The sequence below is a fragment of the Montipora capricornis genome, chromosome 11, assembly GCF_036669925.1.
Source record: "Montipora capricornis isolate CH-2021 chromosome 11, ASM3666992v2, whole genome shotgun sequence".
Classification (NCBI taxonomy): Eukaryota; Metazoa; Cnidaria; class Anthozoa; order Scleractinia; family Acroporidae; genus Montipora; species Montipora capricornis.
The window spans coordinates 13,380,695-13,404,708 of record NC_090893.1 but is presented as its reverse complement, the minus strand read 5'-3'; the positions used below and the strand labels follow the sequence as shown (position 1 = coordinate 13,404,708).

General features: G+C 40.6%; 1 protein-coding gene across 1 annotated transcript in view; it reads left to right on the top strand.

The window, feature by feature from the left end:
- The window catches only part of LOC138023097 (phosphatidylinositol 4-kinase alpha-like), a 25,291-nt gene extending 1,386 nt beyond the window's left edge, over positions 1–23,905 (top strand). The window contains exons 2-25 of the mRNA XM_068870129.1: positions 691–901; positions 1,737–1,932; positions 2,096–2,180; positions 2,648–2,824; positions 4,387–4,599; positions 5,211–5,379; positions 7,448–7,575; positions 9,709–9,915; positions 10,617–10,825; positions 11,104–11,317; positions 12,923–13,257; positions 14,299–14,389; positions 14,880–15,164; positions 16,091–16,278; positions 17,762–17,988; positions 18,379–18,479; positions 19,005–19,109; positions 19,393–19,518; positions 20,141–20,261; positions 20,888–21,005; positions 21,497–21,538; positions 21,642–21,731; positions 22,514–22,597; positions 22,968–23,905. Of these exons, the coding sequence (XP_068726230.1) occupies positions 691–901; positions 1,737–1,932; positions 2,096–2,180; positions 2,648–2,824; positions 4,387–4,599; positions 5,211–5,379; positions 7,448–7,575; positions 9,709–9,915; positions 10,617–10,825; positions 11,104–11,317; positions 12,923–13,257; positions 14,299–14,389; positions 14,880–15,164; positions 16,091–16,278; positions 17,762–17,988; positions 18,379–18,479; positions 19,005–19,109; positions 19,393–19,518; positions 20,141–20,261; positions 20,888–21,005; positions 21,497–21,538; positions 21,642–21,731; positions 22,514–22,597; positions 22,968–23,019 (3,774 nt within the window). The 3' untranslated portion in view covers positions 23,020–23,905. The remainder of the gene's footprint in view (positions 1–690; positions 902–1,736; positions 1,933–2,095; positions 2,181–2,647; positions 2,825–4,386; positions 4,600–5,210; positions 5,380–7,447; positions 7,576–9,708; positions 9,916–10,616; positions 10,826–11,103; positions 11,318–12,922; positions 13,258–14,298; positions 14,390–14,879; positions 15,165–16,090; positions 16,279–17,761; positions 17,989–18,378; positions 18,480–19,004; positions 19,110–19,392; positions 19,519–20,140; positions 20,262–20,887; positions 21,006–21,496; positions 21,539–21,641; positions 21,732–22,513; positions 22,598–22,967) is intronic.
- Positions 23,906–24,014: the final 109 nt, after the last annotated feature.

Sequence of the window (24,014 nt, the reverse complement as noted above, 5' to 3'; positions counted from 1 at the left end):
TTTGTCTCGTTTCGCCGCGCCCGAGAGTTTGAGCGATAGTCTTGCGGTCAGCAGTTACTGATTTTTTTCCCAGCGGCCTCAGATATATATATAAAAAAAAAGAAAAAATAATATGGCGTCGGATTCGGGGACCAAGAACAACGCCAAGGCTGAATATAGCGGCTGGCTAGTTGCCAAGGGTTTCCCAGGGTGGTTCCCAGGCTCGCTCTTTGGTTTGCGCGTGAAACGCTCAACCAACTCTCATCAACTCTCGCTCTCATTTGGCCCGGACAAAGCGCTGCGCGCTATTTTCCCCTACTGAAATATGAATGTGGGGTGGTCCTTGGTTTTTTGTTAACACAAAAATAGGCGAGCCCGCTCAGTTCTTTCTGTTGTGATTAACATCACGTTTGAGCTTCATAGATTTCTAACTTAAACAATAATAGTTTGTTTCAAATTTCTTGGTAGTTAATTGGTTCATTTATTTAAATTACAATTTACAGAGTTTATAGAGGTCTAAGAATATAAAACTATGTTTTTATTGGTCATTTTATTAAGTCATTTGTGCAACTTAAAGTACAAAATGAAGGTTACTGGGTGTGCGTGGTGGCTAAAGTAACCTATGCTTTCTATTTTGCCACTATGTGTGAAATTCTCGTGAACCACACATGAAAAATTTGGGAGATACCCTGGATATTCTCTTTTCCCTAGGCTGAACTAAACGAAGTGCGCACATCTTTGCTTGAGACCCTTGGGAATCCGCAAGAAATCATTGCACTCGTCAACAAGTTGAATTTTGGTCAATGTACCTATCTGCTGTCCGTTTATCGACTGGAATCTCTCAGAGTCTCGTCAGATCCTGGAATGTTTTATTCTATCTTTGATTATTTAGAAGACAGAGCTATCGAAAAGGATAAAGCCGGTAAGATGGTTGGGTTAATCGTTGAAGTTATTTTATTGTATCTGTTGTTTCATGTCCGCTTGTTCCAGCTCGTTTCATAGTTTCCTTGACCTGCCGCTGTTCCCTCTTATGTGGGATCATTCAGCCTGACCTTTTTAGAGATATCAGTGCCAAGGCGGCGACTAGAGATTAGAGACTGGGGAGCTTTAGAAACGACAACGGCGACATGAACGAGAACGTCACAAATTTGCATATTTAATGCACAAAAACAATAGCTTTGCACGCTCTGAACGTGCGTTTTTCATTTTTGTCCATTTCTTTGCCGTCGTCAGCAAAACAACGGCGTGAAATGACCAAATTTGACGTTTTTATGGAGGACGTCAGCACTTAAAGTTTCATTTTCTCCCCTAAATTAAGCGCCGCTCATAACGTTTTCATTCCTGAGGGACTACCATACCTTTCTCACATTAAAAAACTTAAAATACGTAGTCGTGAAGTGATTACAATAATGAGAATTTATGTTTTGAGATGATGTTCTCGTTGCCGCTCCCGTCGTCGTTGCTAAAGCTCCCTACTTTACGTTGTACGACGGCGACATCGACGAAAACGTCACTTCCAAATATGACTTTGCACTGGCGTAAGTCTTCCGCAATTATTCCATCTCGTTCGGTTTGCACAATACTATATCCTCAGTTATTTTAAAGTGCTGCTATGACCAATTTTTATTTTTATTTGGATTTCAAAACAATGTTAACTAAATAGTAAGTGATCCACGTTTTTAAGCCTTGATTTCAAAAAGGCACCGATGCGTGGTTTATTTCTTTTCTTACTCAATTTAAGTTTGTTGATGTTGTAGGGATTTGGCAGTGTATTTCTGCTGTTGGTGACAGGGTTTTCTCAGTTTTTCTGACGGTGATGTCCAACAAACCCAGGACGATAGAAAGAGAAGTTGAACTGGAGAGACATGCGCAGTTCCTGCTTGTCAAATTTAATCACCTCCAGAAAAGGATCCGGCGTGTAGCCGACAAATATCTTTCATCATTTGTTGACAAGTAAGAAAGTAGAAGCAGGTCTTTAGGGCGGTTCACTTTGAGGGAGGAAGACCCTTGTATCGCTCAGTGGTTTGTAGTTAACCGAAAGCCAAGGATATTTCTGCTGACAGATTCTTGCTATCTGATAGATTGTAAGACTGATGTAATGATATTTTTCAAACAGGTTTCCTCATCTTTTGTGGAATGGTAGAGTTCTCCACTTTATGTTGGACTTACTTCAGGAACTTTCCCAGTGCTTGAATCATCCGGTAATTCATTGGCATGTTCGTTCGTTCGTTCGTTCAGTTCATTCATTTGTTTTTCTCATATCTTTTATCTCGTATCAAGACAGCATCGGGCCAAAAAATTATTTAATTAATTTGCTCTATGTCTTTTGAAAATAGCTAACCCTCGAGCACGCGCTAGTTTAGTTTAGCCTGTTTAACTCGAGAAAAAAGGACAGTATATATTTGTCAGTGTTAGCGGTCTTTGTCTTTGATACGTTTTCGTGGATATCTCGAAGAGCAAACCAATTGTCCAAGCTGTTACAAATGTAAAACAACCAACCAATTACAAAACAATAATTTTGAAAGCAATCGATCCAGGCCATCTTCTCCTAGCTCCTTTGTGTTAGTAACAGCACATTGTGAATTCTGAGTAGATCGAAACCTAAAGGAACACAAAAACCAGGCGAGTTTTCTTTTGTATAACTACGTTTGTCTGTGGACTTTTTTAGAACGAGAACCATCAAGCCATAGAGATCAATGTACCTAACAGCGTTCCATTTAGTTTGGTCGTTTCTGAGGAGATGGATGGTCGAGAGGGGACTGTGAGAGACTTTGCCGCTCGATGCAGTGGTATTATCATGGAGGCTATCAAATGGGCGCCAGAAACAACACGATCTCTGCTTCAGGTTTGCATGATGGAGTACTTTTGGTTCATGCAGAGGGTTGACTCTCCCTTAGCAGGCACCTTATTCCCTGCTAGCAGATGTCTCTTTTCTTTTGCTTTCTCGGGACTGACGGGACGAGTACTAGAAAAGAGACCTCTACCATGGGTCGAAACTCACTGTGTTGAGCATGCGTGGCAGTTACTTAGCGACCGAATCCTCGCGTGATACTTCACGGTGTGTTGGCTCACTTAACAACAGCGGAATAAATGCAAAAGGAAGCGCAGGACAGAGTGGGCTCAAGTCACAGTCAGCAAATATACAATGGGGCATGCGCGGTTTGAAGAGTGCCGTTCAAGGTGTGGACGGCATAGGTATATTTTCATCGTACTCGTCAACCCAGCGAACACAAAAGAAAAGAGACATCTGCTATCAGGGAAAGACACTTTACTGTTATGGTTTTCAAACTCGGTCCACGTTACCGAGGCGATCATAAGCACAACCATGCAACACACAAAGACTCGTGTTCAGCTGAAGTCTTTTGCCTCAACATATGGTCGGGTAGTATTCAAGACTCTACTGAGTCTGCGTATGTTGCTTGAGCTTTAGTATCCTTGCGTCGCTGATGAAGGCAATGGCTCTAGAGTTGAACTCTTTGGAGAAATGCTCTGTTATTTTAGCTTTTCATTTTGAAGTGATGATCACAATTAATCTTTTTGATTAGAGAATTAATTTGCTTTTGCATTACCCTGTTCAGACCAAAACAAGGAGTCAAACATAAAAAAAAATGAATACATAGGGTTTTTCCGACTAAAAGAAATAAAATCCATTCTGAACATCACTTCCTTTACATTGAAGTGCGAGTTTTCAGTTTTAAAGTCAATTTTTTATTTATTCTTTCTTTTAATTTAAACCGGGTTTTTTGTTGAATCGTAAGTGCCGTTGGTCTCGTGCTCAGAATAGTCGTTATACTCAGCTCACATGTCAGTTTGAAAGTCGTCAATGGCCTCTTTTTACTAGAGACGCGTAATCCGTCCAGACGAAAATGGATAGTTTGTCGAGACGTATTTTGCGTCTTGTGCCCGTCTTTATACTAGATGAATTTAACAGGCGCGGAGAAAAAATGCAAAATGTTTGCCCAAGTTTGTCCAGACCATAGTTAATAGAGGAGAATGGTTAGGAAGCTCGGCAAACATCAAAGGAGCAAACAAAGCAGCCAAGATTTAGGTTGGAAAGTCCACTACCGTGCACAATCTTTTGTTTTGCGCTCATACACTATGCATGAATTACGTAACCAACACGTTTCTATTGGTTAGTTCTTCAGTACGGAGTAAACAACCATTGTGTTTTGTGCACGGTCAAGGCCAGAAAAGTGAACAAAAACCTACAACAAAGAAAGTTGTCGGGTTTCCTAACCATTCTCCTCTATTAACTATGTCCAGACGAACTATACGTCTCTACTGTAAGAACGGTCAATGTCACACCTTTTAGCAAATTCTTTCTTGGCGGCGCGAAGCAATTTTTAATCGAGCACGTGTAAGGTAATAGTGTGTCAGTTCTTGTCTCCTTCGATTCATGTGTTGCAGGATTATATCATGAAGTTAGAGAATGCTTCACAAGGCGTCGCCCATCACACGGGTCTTTCTCTTGCAACAGAGAATGTGCTACAGTTTGCTGGGTTAAACCCATCATCTGTTGCTGTCAGTAAAGTTTTTCTGGATAAGCGACCAAACTGTGTTAAGCAGGATTCTTCTCAGATGGTGGCCGGTCTTTCGTTGAGGAATCGATATTTAGGAGAGGTAGGTACTTTTACATTTGCCCAACTTTCACTTTTTCAAACCGACTCCACCTATCAGTTTTGGTATTTCACTGAAGTAGAAGGCTGCTCCAGTTAGGGGATGCTTCTTCGATTCCCACTCTGTCCACTGGATAGATGTGTCTTTGATGGTTTCAGATTTTATTCTATATAAACTTTTGTGATTAGCCAACTGGCCTGGGTTGTTCAAAAGGCGACGGCGCTATCCACCGGTTAAATCTTTCTCTAGCGGTTAAGCGCCCGGCAGGAGAACTGAGTTATCCGTTGCGGAATGATTCAACCATGGCCAGTTTATAGCGCTATGGCAAAGATAGTCACCTTCTGCCATTTCTGCTCCTACCAAAGCTCTTGTAAGCCGCCGCAAGGACGTTATCCAATGAATAGTACACTGTGTATAAAGTTATCCTCCCTTCGAATAACTGTTTCCCGTTCCCGTTCCTTTGACCCGATTAAACGCTTCTTTTAACCCCTTAAATTTCAAGCTTTCAATTCCACCATGAATAAGTTCTTCGTTTCCTCAACCCTTGCATTATCTGGACCTTAAATGAGTAATTGCACCTACCGAGCAGACTGACCTGCTTTCCTCTATTCCAGGTTGCGGGAATGCGAGAAGTCCTGTCCTGTCAGACTTTAAATGATCAGGATCCAAATGTAGCCCTCTCAGCTGCGTTAAATCAACAGTTAATTGAGGCAAAGGAAAGCAGTGAAGATGCTTTTGTGGCGGCGATGTTTAGAGCTTCTGCCTTTCTCATAACCTCAGAAGGTAAGTTCGAATTTTCGTGTAATGTTGAGCAGTCTTTGTTGGAATAGAATAGAATAGAATAAACGTAATAAACTCGGGTAAATCACTTTGACACCCCATTGGTTATGGTCACGTAACCGGAATTGGCCGGTTTACGCCAGCTTCCAAAAACTCGGCTTAGGGGCCCGTTTCTCGAAAGTCCCGAAACTTTACGGGCCATTTTCGGTGTCACAATTCCCTTTGTATCTCAAGAACGGAGAGGATTTAAGTCGTCAAACTTCACAGTTATTTTTCTTTTTGTTACCTTGAAATCGTTTTAAAAGATCGGCTTTCCAGAACAAGCGGTTTGTAGTTTCACAAATGGCTTTTCGGGCCATTGGTCATGGTCACATATCCGGGATTGGCCGGTTTACACCAGCTTCCAAAAACTCGGCCCGTTTCTTCAAAGTCCCGAATATTTTTGTGCCCTTTGCGAGTGTCACAGTTCCCTCTCTATCTAAAGAACGGAGAGGTTTTAAGACAACAAACTCCAAAATCATTTTGCCTTTTGTTATGTTAAAACATTTTCAAATACCAGCTTAACCAAACAAGTGGGTGGCAGTTTCATAATAGACCTTATTCACGATAGCCGCCATGTTGGGTTTGCCTTTATCATGCAAATTAGCTACACACTTCTGAGGGGGCAAACAACATCTTCGCCACACAGATGATTTGTTTTACGTTCATTGAATGTTTATCACCTAAGCAGTAAACTAGAATGCTTACACAAGTTACTTCGATGTTTTTTTTAGTGAAAAATGAGCAGATAACGGAGTAGAAAGTCAAAATGTCGGAGGTAATCAAAAGGTATAAAATTATTATAAAAGGTACTCAATTCTAAAATTTACTTTTAGCAATGTTAATTCAATATTTCGACGAGCCGATTTCTGCAATTTGCCTTTATTCCAATGTTTGCCCCCCAACATAACACATGGCTAATTTACATGACAATTTGAAAACCAACATGGCGGCTATCGTGAATGAGGGCTATTGGCTTTTCAGGCTCGAAAGGTTTTCGGGACCTTCGAGAAACGGGGCCCCCAGGTACCTATCTGTCCAATGGCCCCGAAAAGCCATCCTTTTAAACAACAACTATCTGCTTATTGTGAAAAGAAAATAAATAACCGTGAAGTTTCATGCCTTCAAAGGACCCCTACTGAAACGCGTACATTTTGAGTTGAATCTCCACCTATACTAATTAAACTTGTTTTGCTTTCACTTCGAAATGTAACCTGTAACGCGCGGCGCTATAAAACTTAACAAAACCAAAAGTCGCTCGTCATACGGCGACGTTAGTGTGAGGCATGTCTCTGTTCATGAGGGGACTTCACAAACTGCTTTAAATCGCGACAAAAGTGTTTTTAAACCTTGAATGGAACGTAGTTCGTGACGGACTCTTAACTGTCTCGGCTTCGGGACAAACAACTTCCAATTTTTTCAACTTGTGCGACTGTTAGAAGTGAAAGAGCAAGAAAAATTTGCGAAATAAGAAAAAAAGTAAGGGGACTCAAAACTTCTTTATTTTGAAGATATAGCGGGAGGGATTAGAAGCACCCGAAAAACGTCCGTGAAACCTCGAGTCCTTTCGTGCGTTTCTCGCGAAAGCCTCGAATCTTCTCGGGCATATTTCGGATACTACAGATCACTTTGAGAGAAATGTGTTAATGAAAACTTACTAATAGACCAGATTTGAGAACAAGCATATAGATAAACAATTTGTAAATCACATTTAAATATGCATATAGGGAATGCGTTAGATAATCCATCACCATTACCATTACCAAGCAGATTTACAAATTCTTTTTTACAAGTTTTACAATATTAGTATTTCAGGCTAAAACTTCTTTCCCGATTGCCGCTCTTAATTGTCCTTTTGTGATTTGCGAAAAGGTTTCACTATAATTTAGCACATTTACAACGTATGTTATCCCCACCACCATAGCTATTTCAGGTGGGTGACTGTCAAATATTAATATGCGATTCAACAAAGAAACTGTCATCTTTAAGTGCTGAAAATCGATTTCTGATTGTTTTCAACGTTTTCTTTCAGTCGTTGATCGTAATATGCTTCGTAGTATTTGCTGGAGCCCTGCAGATGTTTTTACTGAGTTGTCAATGTCCACAGCAGTGAACTGCTGGGAGTGGATCATGGGAGCGAGACAGGACCTCGAGCTACAAGTAACTTTACAGTTTCATTTCCACTTACGCCCCTGTTTTAAGCCTGAATGTATGGCCTTGTTAAATGCGTTGGTCATAACTAAGAGAAAATGAGGGGACAGAGAGGGAGACTCAAGGCGTTGGCCAGGATATGTTATGTCCACGAAAGTTATTTTTAGACGAGCGGAAGTCTTTGTTCTAGGGGAAGTCTGTCTTCCGAGACGTCCGCATGCAGTCTTGCTTCGCTCTCAGGTTCTTAGTGAAAAGAGAAAATGACGGCGCACGCGGAAGGCTGATGAATATATTTTCTTTCAAACATCGGACCGAGGTTGGCCTGCATGCGAACGTCTCGGAAGACTTCTGCTCGTCTAAAAATAACTTTCGTGGACATGACATATCCCAAGGGCTGGACCGGGAGCCTCCTTCTCTGTCCCCTCATTTTCTCTTGTCATAACCAAATGACGACACGGCTTCAGAAATACAATAATTGTCAACTACCTTTCGGGCTCAGTGGCTGTTCCTTTTTTTTTTTGTTTTAACTCAGTGAGTGCACAGACAGCAAGCAGCCAAAGTTCTATAATATTTGCTGGTGTCTAGCTCTTCTCTCTTTGGCGTTCTTGAGGAGAGAAATTCCTGCAAATTCGCAGGATTTTCTTAAAGGAGCTAAACAACTCCTTGTAGCGCAGAAGTGAGGGTTTTTTGTCTTAATTTTCCACTGTGAGTGTCCTATATTATATCTACATAGTTGCAGTTCGTACACCTTGACAATTTTATCATTCATTTACTTTTTGATCAGTATTAACTGAAGAGGACGAACACATGAAAACTTAGCAGACGTTAATTTATTGCTTGCTCATTTACTCAGTTTGGCAAATCAAGAATCGTGAAATTCAGTTGTCTTCATATTGGCTGTGGAGACTGTCGTTTTGAAAAAAAGGTTCACGACTCAACTTTGCCTTTTTGTGTCCTCATCTAAATCACCAACTTGTGTGATCCTAATTAAAATAGGAAAAGTTGAAAAGTACAGTAAAATTGAAGAGAATGCCGTGCTAATAACACAGGGTTGAGTAAGAAAAACGTTACGGGTGGAATTCAAAACTGACTTTAATCCGACATAAAGCCATGGCCAAAGGAGAGCGAGAGTTAATGAGAGTTGACGAGAGTTGAAATTCACGCTCTCGCTTGGCCAGGAACTCTCGTCAACTCTTGCTCTCGTTTGGCCAACTCTCGATCCCTCTCATCGACTCTCAAGAGTTTCAGCTCTCGTTAACTCTAATGAACTCTCGCTCTCGTTTGGCCAGGACTTAATAGGGAGTTTAAACGTCTGCGGCAACGTCAAGTGGATGAAATAATCGCGAAAGACTTACGAATGTTCAAAGTTATATTTTGAGATAACGTCGACGTCTTTCGTCGACGTCACCCTCGTAGATCATAAAGTCGCTAATGACAAATTATTCCAGCCTTACAGCGGTTTTCAATCCAGTGTCTAAAGTAATTAGCGAATTGCTTTGGCTTTGCATTACTTCACTCAGTGATTGGTTCAAAGTTCTCGCGCCACGTTTTCAACCAATCCGAAGTGACTCGCGCGTGCACATTTTCCCGCGCTTTGTGCCGGCTACGTGTAATTACTTCGAGTTTTGATTGGTTTACTGGATTGTCTTTGTCCTTTTTGATTGGCCAAAGCAAGAGAAAATGAGGGGACAGAGAAGGAGGCTCTACGAAAGTTATTTTTAGACGAGCGGAAGTATTTGTTCTAGCGGAAGTCTGTATTCCGAGACGTGCGCATGCAGGCCAACGTCGGTCTGATGTTTGAAAGAAAATAAATATTCATTAGCTTTCCACGTGCGCCGCCATTTTCTCTCTTCACTAAGAACCTGAGAGCGAGACAAGACTTTATGCGGACGTCTCGGAAGACCGACTTCCGCTAAAACAAAGACTTCCGCTCGTCTAAAAATAACTTTCGTGGACTTGACATATCCCGACCAACGCCCTGAGACTCCGTCTCTGTCCCCTCATTTTCTCTTGGCCAAAGTAATTGCGTTGGTTTTGGTTTTACGACACTTGATTGAAACTTGCTCTAAAAGTAAGAGTACAATAAGAGGATATTGGCAAAATCTTTTCAACTAGAAATCAACTGAAACTTTTATGTTTCAGCTCTTGAGTAAAATCAGTGCCGCCTGGCAGTGGACTGTGTGTAGGAGGGTGGGGCTGTTTGCTACCGATATACAGGTGGAGAATCCATTGTCAGCGTTCTCAGAAAACAGATCCCCGCCAACTCCCCCAAATGTTGTGCCGCACGATATTTGGATCAAGTTTCTGGTGCGAAGATTTGAAGTCATTAAGTACTACAGTCATGATCAGGTAGGAGTCTGGAGACCGGAAATGCGAATGGACCAATCAGAATGAACCCGGCAATTGTTTAACGCAATCATAGAGAGCCTTGCTAAATAGATTACTTCATCGATACGACGGCCATTTTGATTTCTATTGTTTCAGTAGCTATTATAGAATGCCTAAAGGGCAAATGCGTGTTAATTTGCCCCCCGAGCATCCCATAATATCTTCTTAAGCAATAGCCAACAAATTGTGCTTTTAACCCGTTTTGAACGTACGGTAAACATCAGATCCACATGTTGCGTACTTGATTGTTGCTGAATATGGTAAAAATCGTTCTTGCTTTTCGGACGGGAATTTTGTTTAACCTCCTTGAAACAACGTTTTCGCTGCAAGAAAAAAGCTAATACTGAAATACATTATTCCTCCCTTTATTAATTGACCTAAAATTGAATTTATTGTTATTGTTTAAAGCTGATTATTCAGTTTAAAGCATATTTTTTTCCAAAGATGGTCTCGCATTTTTAAAATTTCATAGAACGATGTGTTTGATTTTTTCAAAAATTAAAAAAAAAGAATATTGTTTTCAATCTTCATTGGCTACGACTGTTCTTTTGCGAGGTTTCCTTCAGAGGAACGGATTGTGCACAATTCCCTTCTATTTTCCAATGTGTGCTCTTCAATACTCCGGTCTTTTTTGAAAGAAGTGCATTATTACCTTTCCGTAGGTGGAGATATTTGCAACAATGTTACAGCGATGCCTTCCCTTTAGTGTGGAACGGAAGAACAGTCTTTCTCGTCATATTTCCACTCTCAGAGCCCGGTTTCGGTTGCTGAATCTTGGTCTGTCCATGCTGCAGGGGAATTTCTTAACAAACGCTGTCGTGAAAAATGTTTTGCGAGAAAGGATATACTGCAATGCTTTGGACTATTTCAGGTGTGTGTACGAGCAAATAAGCTCTTAGCCAAGTTTAACAACTTGCTAATTATAAATTTGTTTCCCTGTGAGTGTCACAATGTCGCAATCAGTTTGCTGATTGAACACTTGTAGACTGACTTGTGCTTTCATTTGTATGGTCACACTAAACAGAGCTCGACATTAACACTCCGTGCACCCTGCACCGTAGTAGCTTTTCATTGTTCATGCAGTAGCTTGCACGTTATATTTTTGACCGCTTTCATAAAAGAGGTCCATATTTTCGTAATCATCCACAGTATTGAACCCATGTGGCCCGTGAGTAAAGATGCAGAGCTTCGTGAAGATATCCAAGTGCTGATAAAATTCTGGCAGGCAATTCATTCTGACAAGAAGTACATTAAACACTTCATGGTGGCCGCTCATGTAGATGGCGGTCAGCTTCTGCAACATAGCTCATCTAGTAGCTCTCAGTACACAAGCGGCTCATCTGGCTTGGGACCTTATTTGCAGGTACTTTGTTATGACACGATGGTTTGGGAAGGTCTTATTCGCAGGTAGTTATGAAAGGTCTCGTGCACACCCCTTAGAAGGGGCAACGCTTATAGAATCACGTGACATGAGGAAAACAGAGAGACCATAAGTTTTCTAGTGGGGTAGGTACACAGAAGCCAAACCAAGTGTCGGACGTGGCGAAGATGCCTGGTTGGGTAGAGTTCGATAAGTGACTGTCAAAGATGAGAAAAACAGAGAGACCAGATTTCTCTAGTGGGGGACGTATACAGGAACCCCAGCAAGTGTATACTTTCATTCCAAAGTAGATCTGTGGCGGGCGTTCCTGTGTTTTTGTTGTTGTTTTGTTTTGTTTTTTGCTTAGCGTAATATTTTAACCGTCCTAATACAAGACTTACTCTGCAATTGTGTGATGATTTAATTTGCCTTAATTTGCCTTAATTGGATTAACATTTTTTTACGGTTATGTGTACTAACCTACTAACTACTAATCGCCACAAAATGACTACAGGTTTCGCAAACAAGACTCTCCTCACTTGGGCTTCTAATGGGAGAAACGGTAATTTATTTTGATCAATGCTGAATTTTGTAATGTTTTTTTTTTTTCTTTTTCTTTCTTCCTAAAAAGGACGCTCGCTGGTAACTTTGGTAAACTGATTTACCAAAGATATCCCATGTCTCCTACCGAAATCTTTGATCACTCTGGATTAAACCCATGATCTCTGTATTACCAGTACAATGAAGTTCTACCACCAGCTATTGGTGGTAACTTGCATGAGTGGGATGAATTAACATGCTTCTTCCGTGGTTCAAATATATCTTTTATATAGGATCTCTTCACACGTTTGGGCTGTTGCCAGGAAACGGCTATTAGCTGTAGTGATGCTTGGCAACATGACCAATGTAGCTGCAATAGGCTAGTTTCGAATTGTGCAGCAACAAAAGAACAGAGTCGAGGTTCAGGGGAATAATTTACATTTTCTTTTTGTTTTCTGCACAATTCGAAACTAGCCTATTCTTGGTTTTTACAGACGTCATCAGAATTAAAAAAATAAGGAATTATCAACCCTTTTGAGATTTTAGTTTAGTTAGTTATTAGAACTGCTGAAGACTTATCTTTTAACAACTTTTCAGTGTGATACGGTTTTTCGTCTTTTGATAAAGCAAGGTTGAATTTCTACGCTTTTGTGTGACACGATATTAAATGCTGTCATGTTGGTTTAAAAAGGCGACTTCCCCCCTGAGATTTCGCAATCTGAACAGTCCTTGTATGAGAATAAGTACTCATCGAGATGTTTGTGAGCCCTCAGAAGACGACTACAGGCTTTTTATAGCAAAACTCGATGACATATGTTTTTGTTAGCTTTCGGCCGCCATGTTTGTGCCCCTCAGAGGGACACAAACATGGCGTCTCCATAAAAAGCCTTATAGATTTAAGTAAAACATTTCTTCGAGTATCTCCCGCACGAAACATCGCACAGACCTGAATCTTTGCGAAACAGTTTGAATATTCATCTTCTTTTGTCTCTTTGATTCTTGACTTTATTTGTTGAATGGTTTTGATGATGATGTGACAGTGAAAACCGGCAATTGCTAATGTTTTAGGGCAACCGCTGGATGAACACAATACCGCTGTCCAGTAATCTCTCGTCTCGGAGGTCGGCCACAGGAACCTCAGTCGAGAAAGAGGCCACTGCGAACCAACACGTACTCAAAGACTATCTGAAACGACGAAATCTCATACTTGCTCTCATCCGTCGAGAGATTGAGCGGCTTTCCACTTGGCATAATTCCTTGGCTCGGCCAGATCTGAATTTTACTGGGCTTGATTTACTGGTGAACTGGGCAAATCAGACTGTTTTTACCGAGAGGAGCTGGCGAGACTTGGTTAGACTTGCATGGCATATTTCACCGGATATTGCTGTGTTTCTTCCCGCAAGGTACGGTGAATTCTTCTCAAAACTTATTCTTTGGTTGATAGTAGCTTCCAATTGAAAGTACATAATTGGATTCACCATTATACATACAGATCCACCCAACCTCGATTCCAAAAGACAGAGACTGGGTTCGAGGTTCAAATAGTAATGATTAATATAAGAGCTTGCTTCTAGAAGGCATCGTGGAGGACACAAATGGCCTTCAAAAGAAGAGAATTGTTTAAATGCTATCTCGTGCATTCTTCTTTTTTGACAAATTGAAATGGAGGTTGCTGTTGTAATTGTTGGGTGTCAAAACCGCTTATGAGCCTAAACATTTAAACAACAATTTGGAGTTTTTAAAGCAATTTTTCATATTCGTTGTTGGACAAGCCGAGTTTGAATCTGATTTATTAAAAACTGAACTACGGATGTCAGATTTCCAGCATTTTCATTGGCTTGACGGACACAGGCTATCAGTTCATATAGAGTGTTTTTCACTCACGTGATCAGTAACCTTGTTTTTCCACCGAAACAAAAGAAAACGTTTGCATGATAATAGAGCTCAATGCCGGGAGGATTAGTTGCGCACCAACGTGGCCGCCGTGACGTCACATGAAAACACTCTATACCTGCTTTACCTAATATGGTCAAGGAACGCGTCAGCAATAAAGCGAGCTGAAAACATTTTTCCAGCTCTGAGAAAGAATGGCCGACAAAAGCCAAATAAAATCAACATAGAAGAGTTGCTGATCCTGAAGTTTTGAATAAAACAATTATTCTACTCGGGCTTGCTGGATATAAAATGATTATAACCAACTCGGCGTTATCTATCACTTCATATCCAGCGCGCCTTCGTAGAATTATTGTTAAATATTCCGATATTCGCCGTTGCTGATCCACTCTACTTGAAGAGCTTATCTCGATCTTTGACTGCCAGTAAAGGATATATGCGTTCAGTTTACATAAAAGTACCTCTTTCCGTCCATTTTGCCTTTCTCCAAGTTCCAAATACACTGCCGTTTCATTTTTGGGTTCATAACACATTGTCATTTCGTTCTCTAGGTTCAAGGAAGTATCTGCTGTTCACAAGGAAGTCAGTCGTCTGGTAAGGATTCATCCCACTGCAGTATCTGATCTCCCAGAGGCCATTCAGGTAAAATCAGTATTGATGCCCAGTGCTCTGTGAGAGAAAGTGAACATCTTTATGACTTAACTTGAAAAGAATGGTGTGGTTATACAGGTCTATTAACATTGTTTTGTGCTGTATTTATAAAGCTTGCGGTATTTATAAAGCTTGTTGGGCCGTGTATTTGTGGTTTTCATGTTACGTCATCGCTGCCATGTTGGTAGACGGAAGCAATAGCTTCTTTTTTCACTGGCTCCGTTTGATCGTCCACCAACAATTGAAAATTGCATCATTGTTATCTGTGTCTCTAGACATTGGTTGCAAACCAATCTCTAGACAGGTGACTTTTGTATAGTAACAATTGAGCAACTGTAACACGTCACAAGTATTCAAGGTATCGGCGACGGGGAACTTTGATCTTGAACATTAGTTCCTGTGGTTGAGATTGTTGTTGTTGTTGTTGTTGTTGTTGTTTGAATGAAGGTTCATCAAGAGTATCTGTATTTTCCTCATTTAGTACCTCGTCACTGAAAAGAATATCAAGGCCGACGTCCCAGAGTTGACACATGTGTTGTGTTGGTCAGCGGTTACTCCTTTACAAGCCATGGCATATTTCTCACAGCAGTATCCACCCCACCCCCTGACAGCACAGTATGCCATCAGAGTACTGCAGTCCTTCCCGCCAGACGCCATCTTGTTGTACATTCCTCAACTGGTGCAAGCCACACGATATGACGCACTGGGATTTGTTAGTGAATACATATTATGGGCTGCAAGGCATTCACAGCTTCTTGCTCATCAGGTAGGAAGCAAAGATTGACAGAGTTTCTCTTTCAATGTTGGCTTGGCAGTTACGCGACATTTGTGTGGTTTGAAGTGCTTAGTACTTGTTTGCAGCTCTCAGATAGTAGGACCGCTGTCATTGGTCAATGGACCTCTTTAACCTGTACGTTTGTTTTTTTCCGTTTCAGACCACGTGATGTTCTTTTTTTCTTTTTTTTCATAAGTTATCCATACATATGCACGTGCATAAGACGACATTTGAAAGAAACTGTTCCCTGGAGTAACATCACGTGGTCTGAAATGGGAAAAGAAAATGTACAAGCTAGAGATTAAGAGGTCCATTTAGCAGGCCTTATTCTACGGTGTAGGTCGCTAACTTTAAAATTGGGTGTCCATTTCTTGATTCAAAGATCAAGAGATATAATAATAATAATAATAATAATAATAATAATAATAATAATAATAATAATAATAATAATAATAATAATAATAATAATAATAATATCTTATTAACCTCTGTACTGTAAGTTATGCGCCTTCTTGGTTTTTCTCAGATCAATGTGTTGCCCTCTTGCAAGACTGAACTGGATAAACCTTCCCTCGAAATCGATTGGTAAAAGGCCTTTGTTCCTGATAACGAGGGAGGGGGGTGGGCTGAGGGACTAAATTGTCCCGTTCTTCTACCTTGGAGCGGCAGTCCCTTTGGTCTTTGTCTGGTTGCGCCAAACCAAGAAGGTCTGTCTTTTCTGCACACACCAGCAAATTTCAAAAAAACATAATCGTCGCCAATGGTTACAAGTAAAGAACTTGGACCTCGTTTATTTCGGCATGTTATTCGTAGTAACTTGCACTCTTCGTTGCATGAAACGGATTTTCTTATATAGTCGTGGTTTCATATGCGCCTCACTGTGATGTCACCACGGATGCTCTTTTTTTGTATTGCAGCTGATCTGGAATATGAAGACCAACGTGTTCACAGACGAAGAAGCTCAACACAAAGATCCAGAGATTGGAGCACATTTGGAAAAGCTGATTGATAGGATCTGTAATTCCTTATCAGGCACAGCGCTGGATTTCTACAAGAGAGAATTTGACTTTTTCGACGAAGTCACCGCTATATCAGGGACAATAAGGTATAGAGCGGGACACTTCTCTTGTTGTTTGTATTTGTGTGTTTTTTAATAGTCCTTAGTATAAATACACAGGTGATTATACAAAATCGCGCGCTCTCATTGGCTCGCTATCTCGGATTATCACCCGATAATCACCTCGACGGACAAAATGGCTGCCAGTAGTCGTTTTGCCACTGTAAGTGAAGATGATTTCGCGTTGAAATGTTTTTTTTTTCTCTTTTTTGAAATAATCACCTGTGTATTTATACTAAAACAATTATTGATATTTTTTCCAACAAGAATTAGAAAAAACATAGCACTTGGAAAATTATATGACTCTTCTAAAGACATGTACAAATCCGCAGTGGTAAAGCTGCTCATACTGAGATTAAAACATTGGGAAACCAGAACACGGCACTCAACTTTACACAACTTCAAGTTATGTTGTTGCAAAGTCTCGTTCCCATATGCCATCGTTCCTTTTACCCGGCGGGGCCTTCGCACGAGAAAACGAAGGACTCTGGAGACATAGGATTTACAGTCCCAGATTCTAGGACTTTCGGAGTGCATTTGTGAGTCGTCAATAGTACAAACATGGCGGCGCTCAGAAGCATTACATTCGAAGAAGCTTTCATTGGCCTCAACTTGGAGAATGTGTCCCTTCGTATCGAACGGAAAGAAGCAATAAGTAATATCTTAGTTTTAAACAAAGACACGCCAGCTGACCCCATCTTGCCACTTCGGCCATTGTTACTTCCGGATCAAGATTTTATTGTTCGCAAGCTAACCAATGAAAGAAAGTCCCTATGACTCCAGAGCTCTTCGCTTTTTCGTGCAAACGCCCCGCCGACTGAGAGAGACGATTGGATCTGGAAAGGAGCATGACTCCTTACGTGCATTTTATGACATCTGGCCTTCGGAGGCTTCAAAGTACTTGAATATGTGTGTTCTCTGTAAAATTAAAATCAACCGTTTGTATCTTAAAATTTTACATTCTTTTAAGAGCTGGTTTCTTCATCAATTCAAAACGCTTGTTGTACACTTTTTCTAAAGGTAAGATATAAAGTTTAAGAGATCAAGCTGACAAAGCCTACGTGTCGTTTCGTAGTAGATCTATGAACCGAGCTGGTTTTAAAAAGTGAAGTTTTCTTGTGAAGAAATTTTCAAGTTTGGTTTAAGTAATGAAAAGATAACTTACTCATTCCATTTATCATTCGCACTTGCTATGTATCTTTCATTGTGTTTTCTCGAGAAATAATAACCACAACAAATTGACCTGCTCCGGCCCAGAAGATGTGGCTTCATAATTTAGTAGGTATAATATTGCACTGCTGTTTCAAAGAGCATGGGTTTAGAAATTCGCTGAAGCAGCTTAGAATTTTTCAGGCTTCTCTCGTAACCATTGCATAATTTTCAAGGTGTGAGGGTCATTCAGTCTTCGTAAAGGAATTCAGTGTCATTACCAATGCCACAAGAAAAATATGTTTGTCTTTCCTTTTTACAGACCGTATCCCAAGGGGACTGAGCGAAAACAAGCTTGTTTGGATGCCCTCAGCAAGATTCAAGCCCAAGAGGGCGTGTATCTTCCCAGCAACCCCGAGGCCCTTGTGTTAAGTATTGATTACAATTCCGGAACACCGATGCAGAGTGCTGCTAAGGCCCCATTCCTCGCGCGGTTTAGAGTTAAACACTGTGGAATCCAGGAATTGGAGAACATTAACACGTCCAAAGGTGAAGCAACTCTTAATCAGCGCAAATAATTTAAGCGAAACAAGTGTTACCCTCCCAGTGGTTTACGGGTTGTACTGAGATATGGAAAGACCGGGTCTAAAGCTGCATTGAAGCCCATCGACTCTCTTTTCCAGGTGTTAAAGCTGTTTTTTGTTGCTTCCCCCAGCACCACTTCCTCAGACAGGATGTTAATCTGTCGTGGGGACACCTTACCTCAGCTTGATAAACAAGAAGAAACAGGATTTCTTGACTGTGGAAACAATGTGTCTACAAAGCTTAGCTTCGAATTTGCCGATGCCTTCAAGTACAAAATCCGACGACTGAACCACATATTAAATACAGCAAAAAAACGGTTTTCACATTTGAACTCTTTTAACCTTTTTTCCATAGATTTTTCATCATCGGACAGTGACGAAGAAGGAAGAAAGGACAAGTCGCCTAAAATTTACTGGCAAGCCGCTATATTTAAAGTCGGTGACGACGTTCGACAGGTCTGTTTTGTGCGCTCCGCATTCTTTTTTTTTCGTTATTTGCGCCTTTTAACTTTAGCACTCAGGTGTAGGCACTAACAGGTAAAGGCCGGGTAACTTTTCAGTTATTGTGATCCGAACCTCTAGATAAATATTTCAAGCAGCTTGTGTGCTTTGTAGTCTCGTGGATATTAATGTTGAAGCAATGGATAAGAGATCGAGTTTCCGCTTCATCGTTACTTTTTGTTCATTTTTTAAGTAACGGTCTGTTTAGTTCGGAGTATATTTTACATTATGTAACTAGACGTAAATTGAAAAGCGACGGACACGACGGACATACGTTTGTTTGTAACTGACAAAGAATTGTTTTGATGGCGTCCAATGAAAAGATTGTAGGATCGAATTTAGCACTAAGTGTTTTAGAGGCAGACCTAAGGATCGCATTTTTGCTTCCTCTTCAAAGGTACCAGTGGGATTGAATCTAGATTTTTGTCCTGGTAAAGCTATTTTGATGTTCGTGATGTATGTTGACGTTGTTCTTTCTAGGATATGTTGGCCTTACAAGTGATCTCTCTCTTCAAAAACATCTTTGAGCAAGTTGGATTGGATGTTTACCTCAAACCTTACCGAGTCGTGGCCACTGCACCTGGAGTGAGTAAACCCAATATTTGAGATTATAGACATCAGTAGCGTAGGAAAGCATTTCTTAGTAGTTTTCATTAGAATTCTCACTATCGTATTTCACCCCAGAATCGAATGTTAGGGTCTTTTTGTACGGAACAAGAAACCAGACCAGAGGAAAGTACTGCTCAGGGACCATCGCTGCAATTTTCACACTGTAGGCTGTGATGAACACTGTCAGAATTATAAACAAGTGCATTGCATGCTATTTCAGTGTTGGTTGAGTTACTTTTTGTTGTATTGTCGTTGTTAGAATGGCGTTATTGAGTGTGTTCCGGATTCGAAATCACGTGACCAGCTTGGCCGTCAAACCGAGGTGGACTTGTACGAGTATTACCAAAAGACTTATGGCGACGAGAGCTCCGCCGCTTTCCAGCAGGTGAGGCGGCTCAGTAGGTTAGCGAAAATCAGTAGAAACAACCAATTCAAGCTCAACCGCGACAAGTTGAAACTCAAGTTATACAGAAATGAACTGTTTTCGACGTGGAAGAATTTAGTGGTAGCACTTGTGTTTTTGCTGTTACTGTTGTTGTCCTCGTTTTGAGGGAGAGGATGGTAGTGACGTAATCGCCTCAGAAATGACATGTTTCCCTCCTCGTTCCTTGACAATTGCACTATCTCGGCTAAACCCACCATAAACCATTGAATAATCAAAGACCACCTTCAAAGTCATTTTTCATTGGTCATTGGAGGCAGTGTGGTGCAGTGATTAGGGCGCTTGCTTTGAGATCCTGAGATCCCGGGTTCAAAACCCGCTCTGACCACTCGCTGAATTTGATCCTGGTAGTCCCTGTTTCAACTTCTTAGCTGCACTTGTAAATAGTCAACTGGTTTGGCTCCGGCCAGTTGGGATTCTTAACAGTTGTTGTTGTTGTTGTTGTTATTCTGTTCCGTCGTTTCATTCTGTTTCATTGGCCCTGAAAAGCCCCTATGGGGAGCGGTCAACTAAGTATGTATTATTTTGTATTATTCGAAATTGATCGTTGATTGTTTATTTTCAGGCTCGCGCAAACTTTATTAAGAGCATGGCAGCGTATTCCATCGTCAGCTTCCTGTTGCAGATAAAGGACAGACATAATGGAAATTTGATGTTAAACAGAGCGGGACATATTATACACATTGGTAGATACTTCTTAAACTCTTCTGCGTCAAATTGTTTTCTTGCTTGCGAAGTGTTCATTTTGAACTCATTTGGTCAGGGAAAACTTGAATTTATTGCCAACTAAGGTGGATAAGATATAATTTGGTCAGTGGAAAGATATTGAAAAGACGCGAACGTTTAATTGAAGCGTTTGAACTAGGAAAGCCAAATGGCTTATGAACCGAGGAAAGTAAGGAGGACTGGGTAGACGTACGGTTTCATTGGAATGCGAAGTGAGCGGACCTCCTCAGTGAAAAAAACTCCAAGGATTAGACAGATGAAGCAAGATTTGACGAAAGAGGAGCTTATGGTTAACTATATATGAAATTTGAGACGAAAGCCTGTATGGTTATTTAAGAATCGTTTATAATCCATTGGTTTAATTAAGAAGGGATCAGCTATTATGCGATTAGCTATTGTAACTTTCACTGGCAAATTGTTTTTTTACTTTCTTTCTTGAAATTGTAGTGATTTAAATTGTATAAACATCTTAGGGTAATACTATTTGAACTGGCCTTCATGAAAAATAGTTATTTCTGTAATTCCAGGTACCCAAATAAATTGTTATTATTAATAAATTTTTGTTGTTTTTAATTCCATTTAATAGACTTTGGGTTCATGTTTGAGTCTTCTCCTGGAGGGAACCTTGGATTTGAACCAGATATGAAACTGTCTCATGAGATGGTTATGATTATGGGTGGTACAATGGAATCTCCATCATTCAGGTAATGCTGGTGGCATTGTGGAATCAAGTGATCATCACAGAGTGATTTTTTATTGAGTAATGAATTAAAGGAGTTAAGCAATTGCTCATGATTCGACCACACCTCTCTTAAAAACACTTATTTCATTGGATCGTCATAAGCTGGACGTCTACTGTTTTTGGCTTACATCGCTTTGTGATTGGCTTAAAACTCTTTCACCATTTTGTCCACCAGTGAGAACCAAAACCAAAAGCAATCATGACTTGCACGCCCCCCTTTTTCCCGCGCTTTGCCAAAGCGCACGGAAAGCGAGTTTCATGTTATTGACACGAATTCTTATTGGTTCATTGCGCTCGGGATTCTTTCTTATACTCGTTGTTCAGGGATAAATCAGCAGGTCGCTTGGGACGTACGTTCAATGCAATAAAGTCTTCTTTTGTTTTCTTAAACTTTTTCGTACAATTTTTATAGTTTAGTAAATGTATTTAATATTGTTTCACTTTTTTGACTAGATGGTTTATGGATCTCTGCGTAAAATCTTATCTCACAGTCAGGTAAGGCCTGCCCATCTGTGACTGAATTTTGTCTTACTGTGCTGTTTAGAAGGTGACAGACTTGTCTCATCTTCTTCTTGCATCGTTATTGTTATCTTAACAGACCCTATCAGGAGGCAATTGTGTCCCTCGTGGCTCTTATGTTGGACACTGGTTTGCCGTGTTTCCGGGGGGAGACCCTGAAGAGACTCAGGTGATTCAGTGCTCTTGTGAAAAACACTACTTTCTTACTACCATAGATAGCTTAGTGTGAAGTGTCGCTGTATATTTTTACATTGTTACTAGTTGCGACGTATTGTTCATCATCATCATCATCATCATCATCATCATCATCATTTCGAGATTGCTCGGCATTGCAGAAGACAACCAACAAACTCAGCCCTCTATAAAGCGCAACGTCTGGTAATCGAGACAATACAAGGAACACTGTAGACAGCAATGACCAGAACCAGGTTGCTGACCAGCGGTTTTCGTTAAAACAGTGGTTTGCTGGGGGTGTTCAGTCTCGCGGGCTCAGAAAACCTGGTTGTGGTCATTGTTATTTAAGGTTTTTCACAATACAAGGCGAGTGCTCTCCCCAGCTCTTCCCGCGGCGCCATCTCCTTCGTTATTTAAGAAAAAGACATTGTGCTGTTTTGCACAATTTCTGGCCTATCAACAACAAATATTATACATAGTATATTATACATAGTATAATATTTTAAACGGAAAGGTCCGTAGCTGTGCACCCGAAATAACTATAAGAAGGTGACAAAGTCGAGTGTCCATTAGAATATTTGAGAGTCAGAAAGAATTCATTAATAGATACCCTGTATATAAATAGAATACCAGGTAATTAGAGAAATAGATCAGTAAATAATCAAGCAAATAAACAAGCGTCAGATAGGTAAACTAACTGATGGATAGAAGTTATAAATTACAATCAGAGCCATATTCACATGTGACTCACACAGTAACCTACTTTATTTGGAACAGAGCGAGATTCAGCCCAGCGCAAAGCGAGCGAGAGGCAGCCGCTTACATGGTGAAGGTTATTCGTGACTCTTACTTAAATTACAGGTAAATATTGTCAATTACAACCAGCAACAGCAACAACAACTTTAGTTAGTTAAATATGAGAATTAGTTGATGGCTTTCCCCGCAAAAAGCTACCATTCACTTCCTGATTATTTTTTCTCTTCTTCCTTCGGTTAGACTTTTTACTGAAGCGAAGTTTAACTCACCCCAAAATTGCATTTCATGAAGGTAGTCCATTGTTCCGTTCTTCTTCATCTCTCGTCACAGATCCTCTGTTTTTCTTTCTTTTCTCCTGTCTTCATTTCACTGTTCTGTTCTCCAGCCTTTTATTAATCTTAAAACTGTTATCATAGGTAAAACCATTGTAGCAAGCTAAATGCCTCTTATCTACTTTTCTTCTCTTTGTTTACAGGACTCGGGTCTATGATTTGATTCAGTTGGCTCAAAACCAGATTCCTTGTTAGACTGCGTATTGTTGCCAACAAGCTTGAACGTGGTATTCCAGTCTGGTCTCTTCGACTCTATTCTCGTGGAATCCCTCTCCGTCACCTCGTGCTGCACTCTCCAAAAAAACGACTGCACTATGTATACAACTGAAGCAAAGTCTTCCATGCCTGCAAACAATTTGCACATGCGCACAACGCTAGCGCCTTTTTGTGTATCAAATCCCATTTTTATACCCAAAGGCCGCATTGCTTTTGGCGAGCACCGAAATGACGACCTCTGGCTGGTGCCGAAGGGAGGAGTTCGCGGATTATTATTCCCTCCATTCTGCGCAGTTACAGCGGGAGTTTTTGACAACTGATTCTCGTTCCCAGAAGCCGACATCTTTGTGTTCAGCAACCCGGGGTAACGACCCGAAGTAGGGTTTTGGCTAACCATTGCTTGAGTGATTTCAAAATTTCTTAAGTGGTCTTGGTATTTAAAGCTGGTTATCGATAGCTACGCTTCGACTCTGGCTCCAAACCAGAGGTCTTTATTCTTGGTGCTGACCGGAAGAAGCCTGGCCTCCCTAGGAACGAGAATGATATAGAAGGATGTTGTGTGGGTATAATAATGACTTCGGTCCGTAAGAAAAAATGAGATACGAGGACTAAAATAACCAATTTAACAAAGAGACGAAAACGAGTTTTTCTTTTCAAGAGAAAGGCACCTTTTTACATGATCTGTAGGAAATCACTAATGATGAGAAATTACCTTGCTGTAAAAAGTTGTACATAGCAATAATAATAATAATAATAATAATAATAGTAACAACAACAACAACAACAACACGTAATATTTGTGAATTTAATGTAATAGGAAGAAGGAATCCTAAGTAAAAGTTCGGTGTATTTGATTTGTTGAAGCACACAACTGTAGCCGAGACCGGTATTTTGAGTGTCGCCCCTTGACCAACCTCAAAATGTTTCAAACACAGCGTTTAATCCCTTATCGGGGCTCGGCGTTCAGAGGGCAA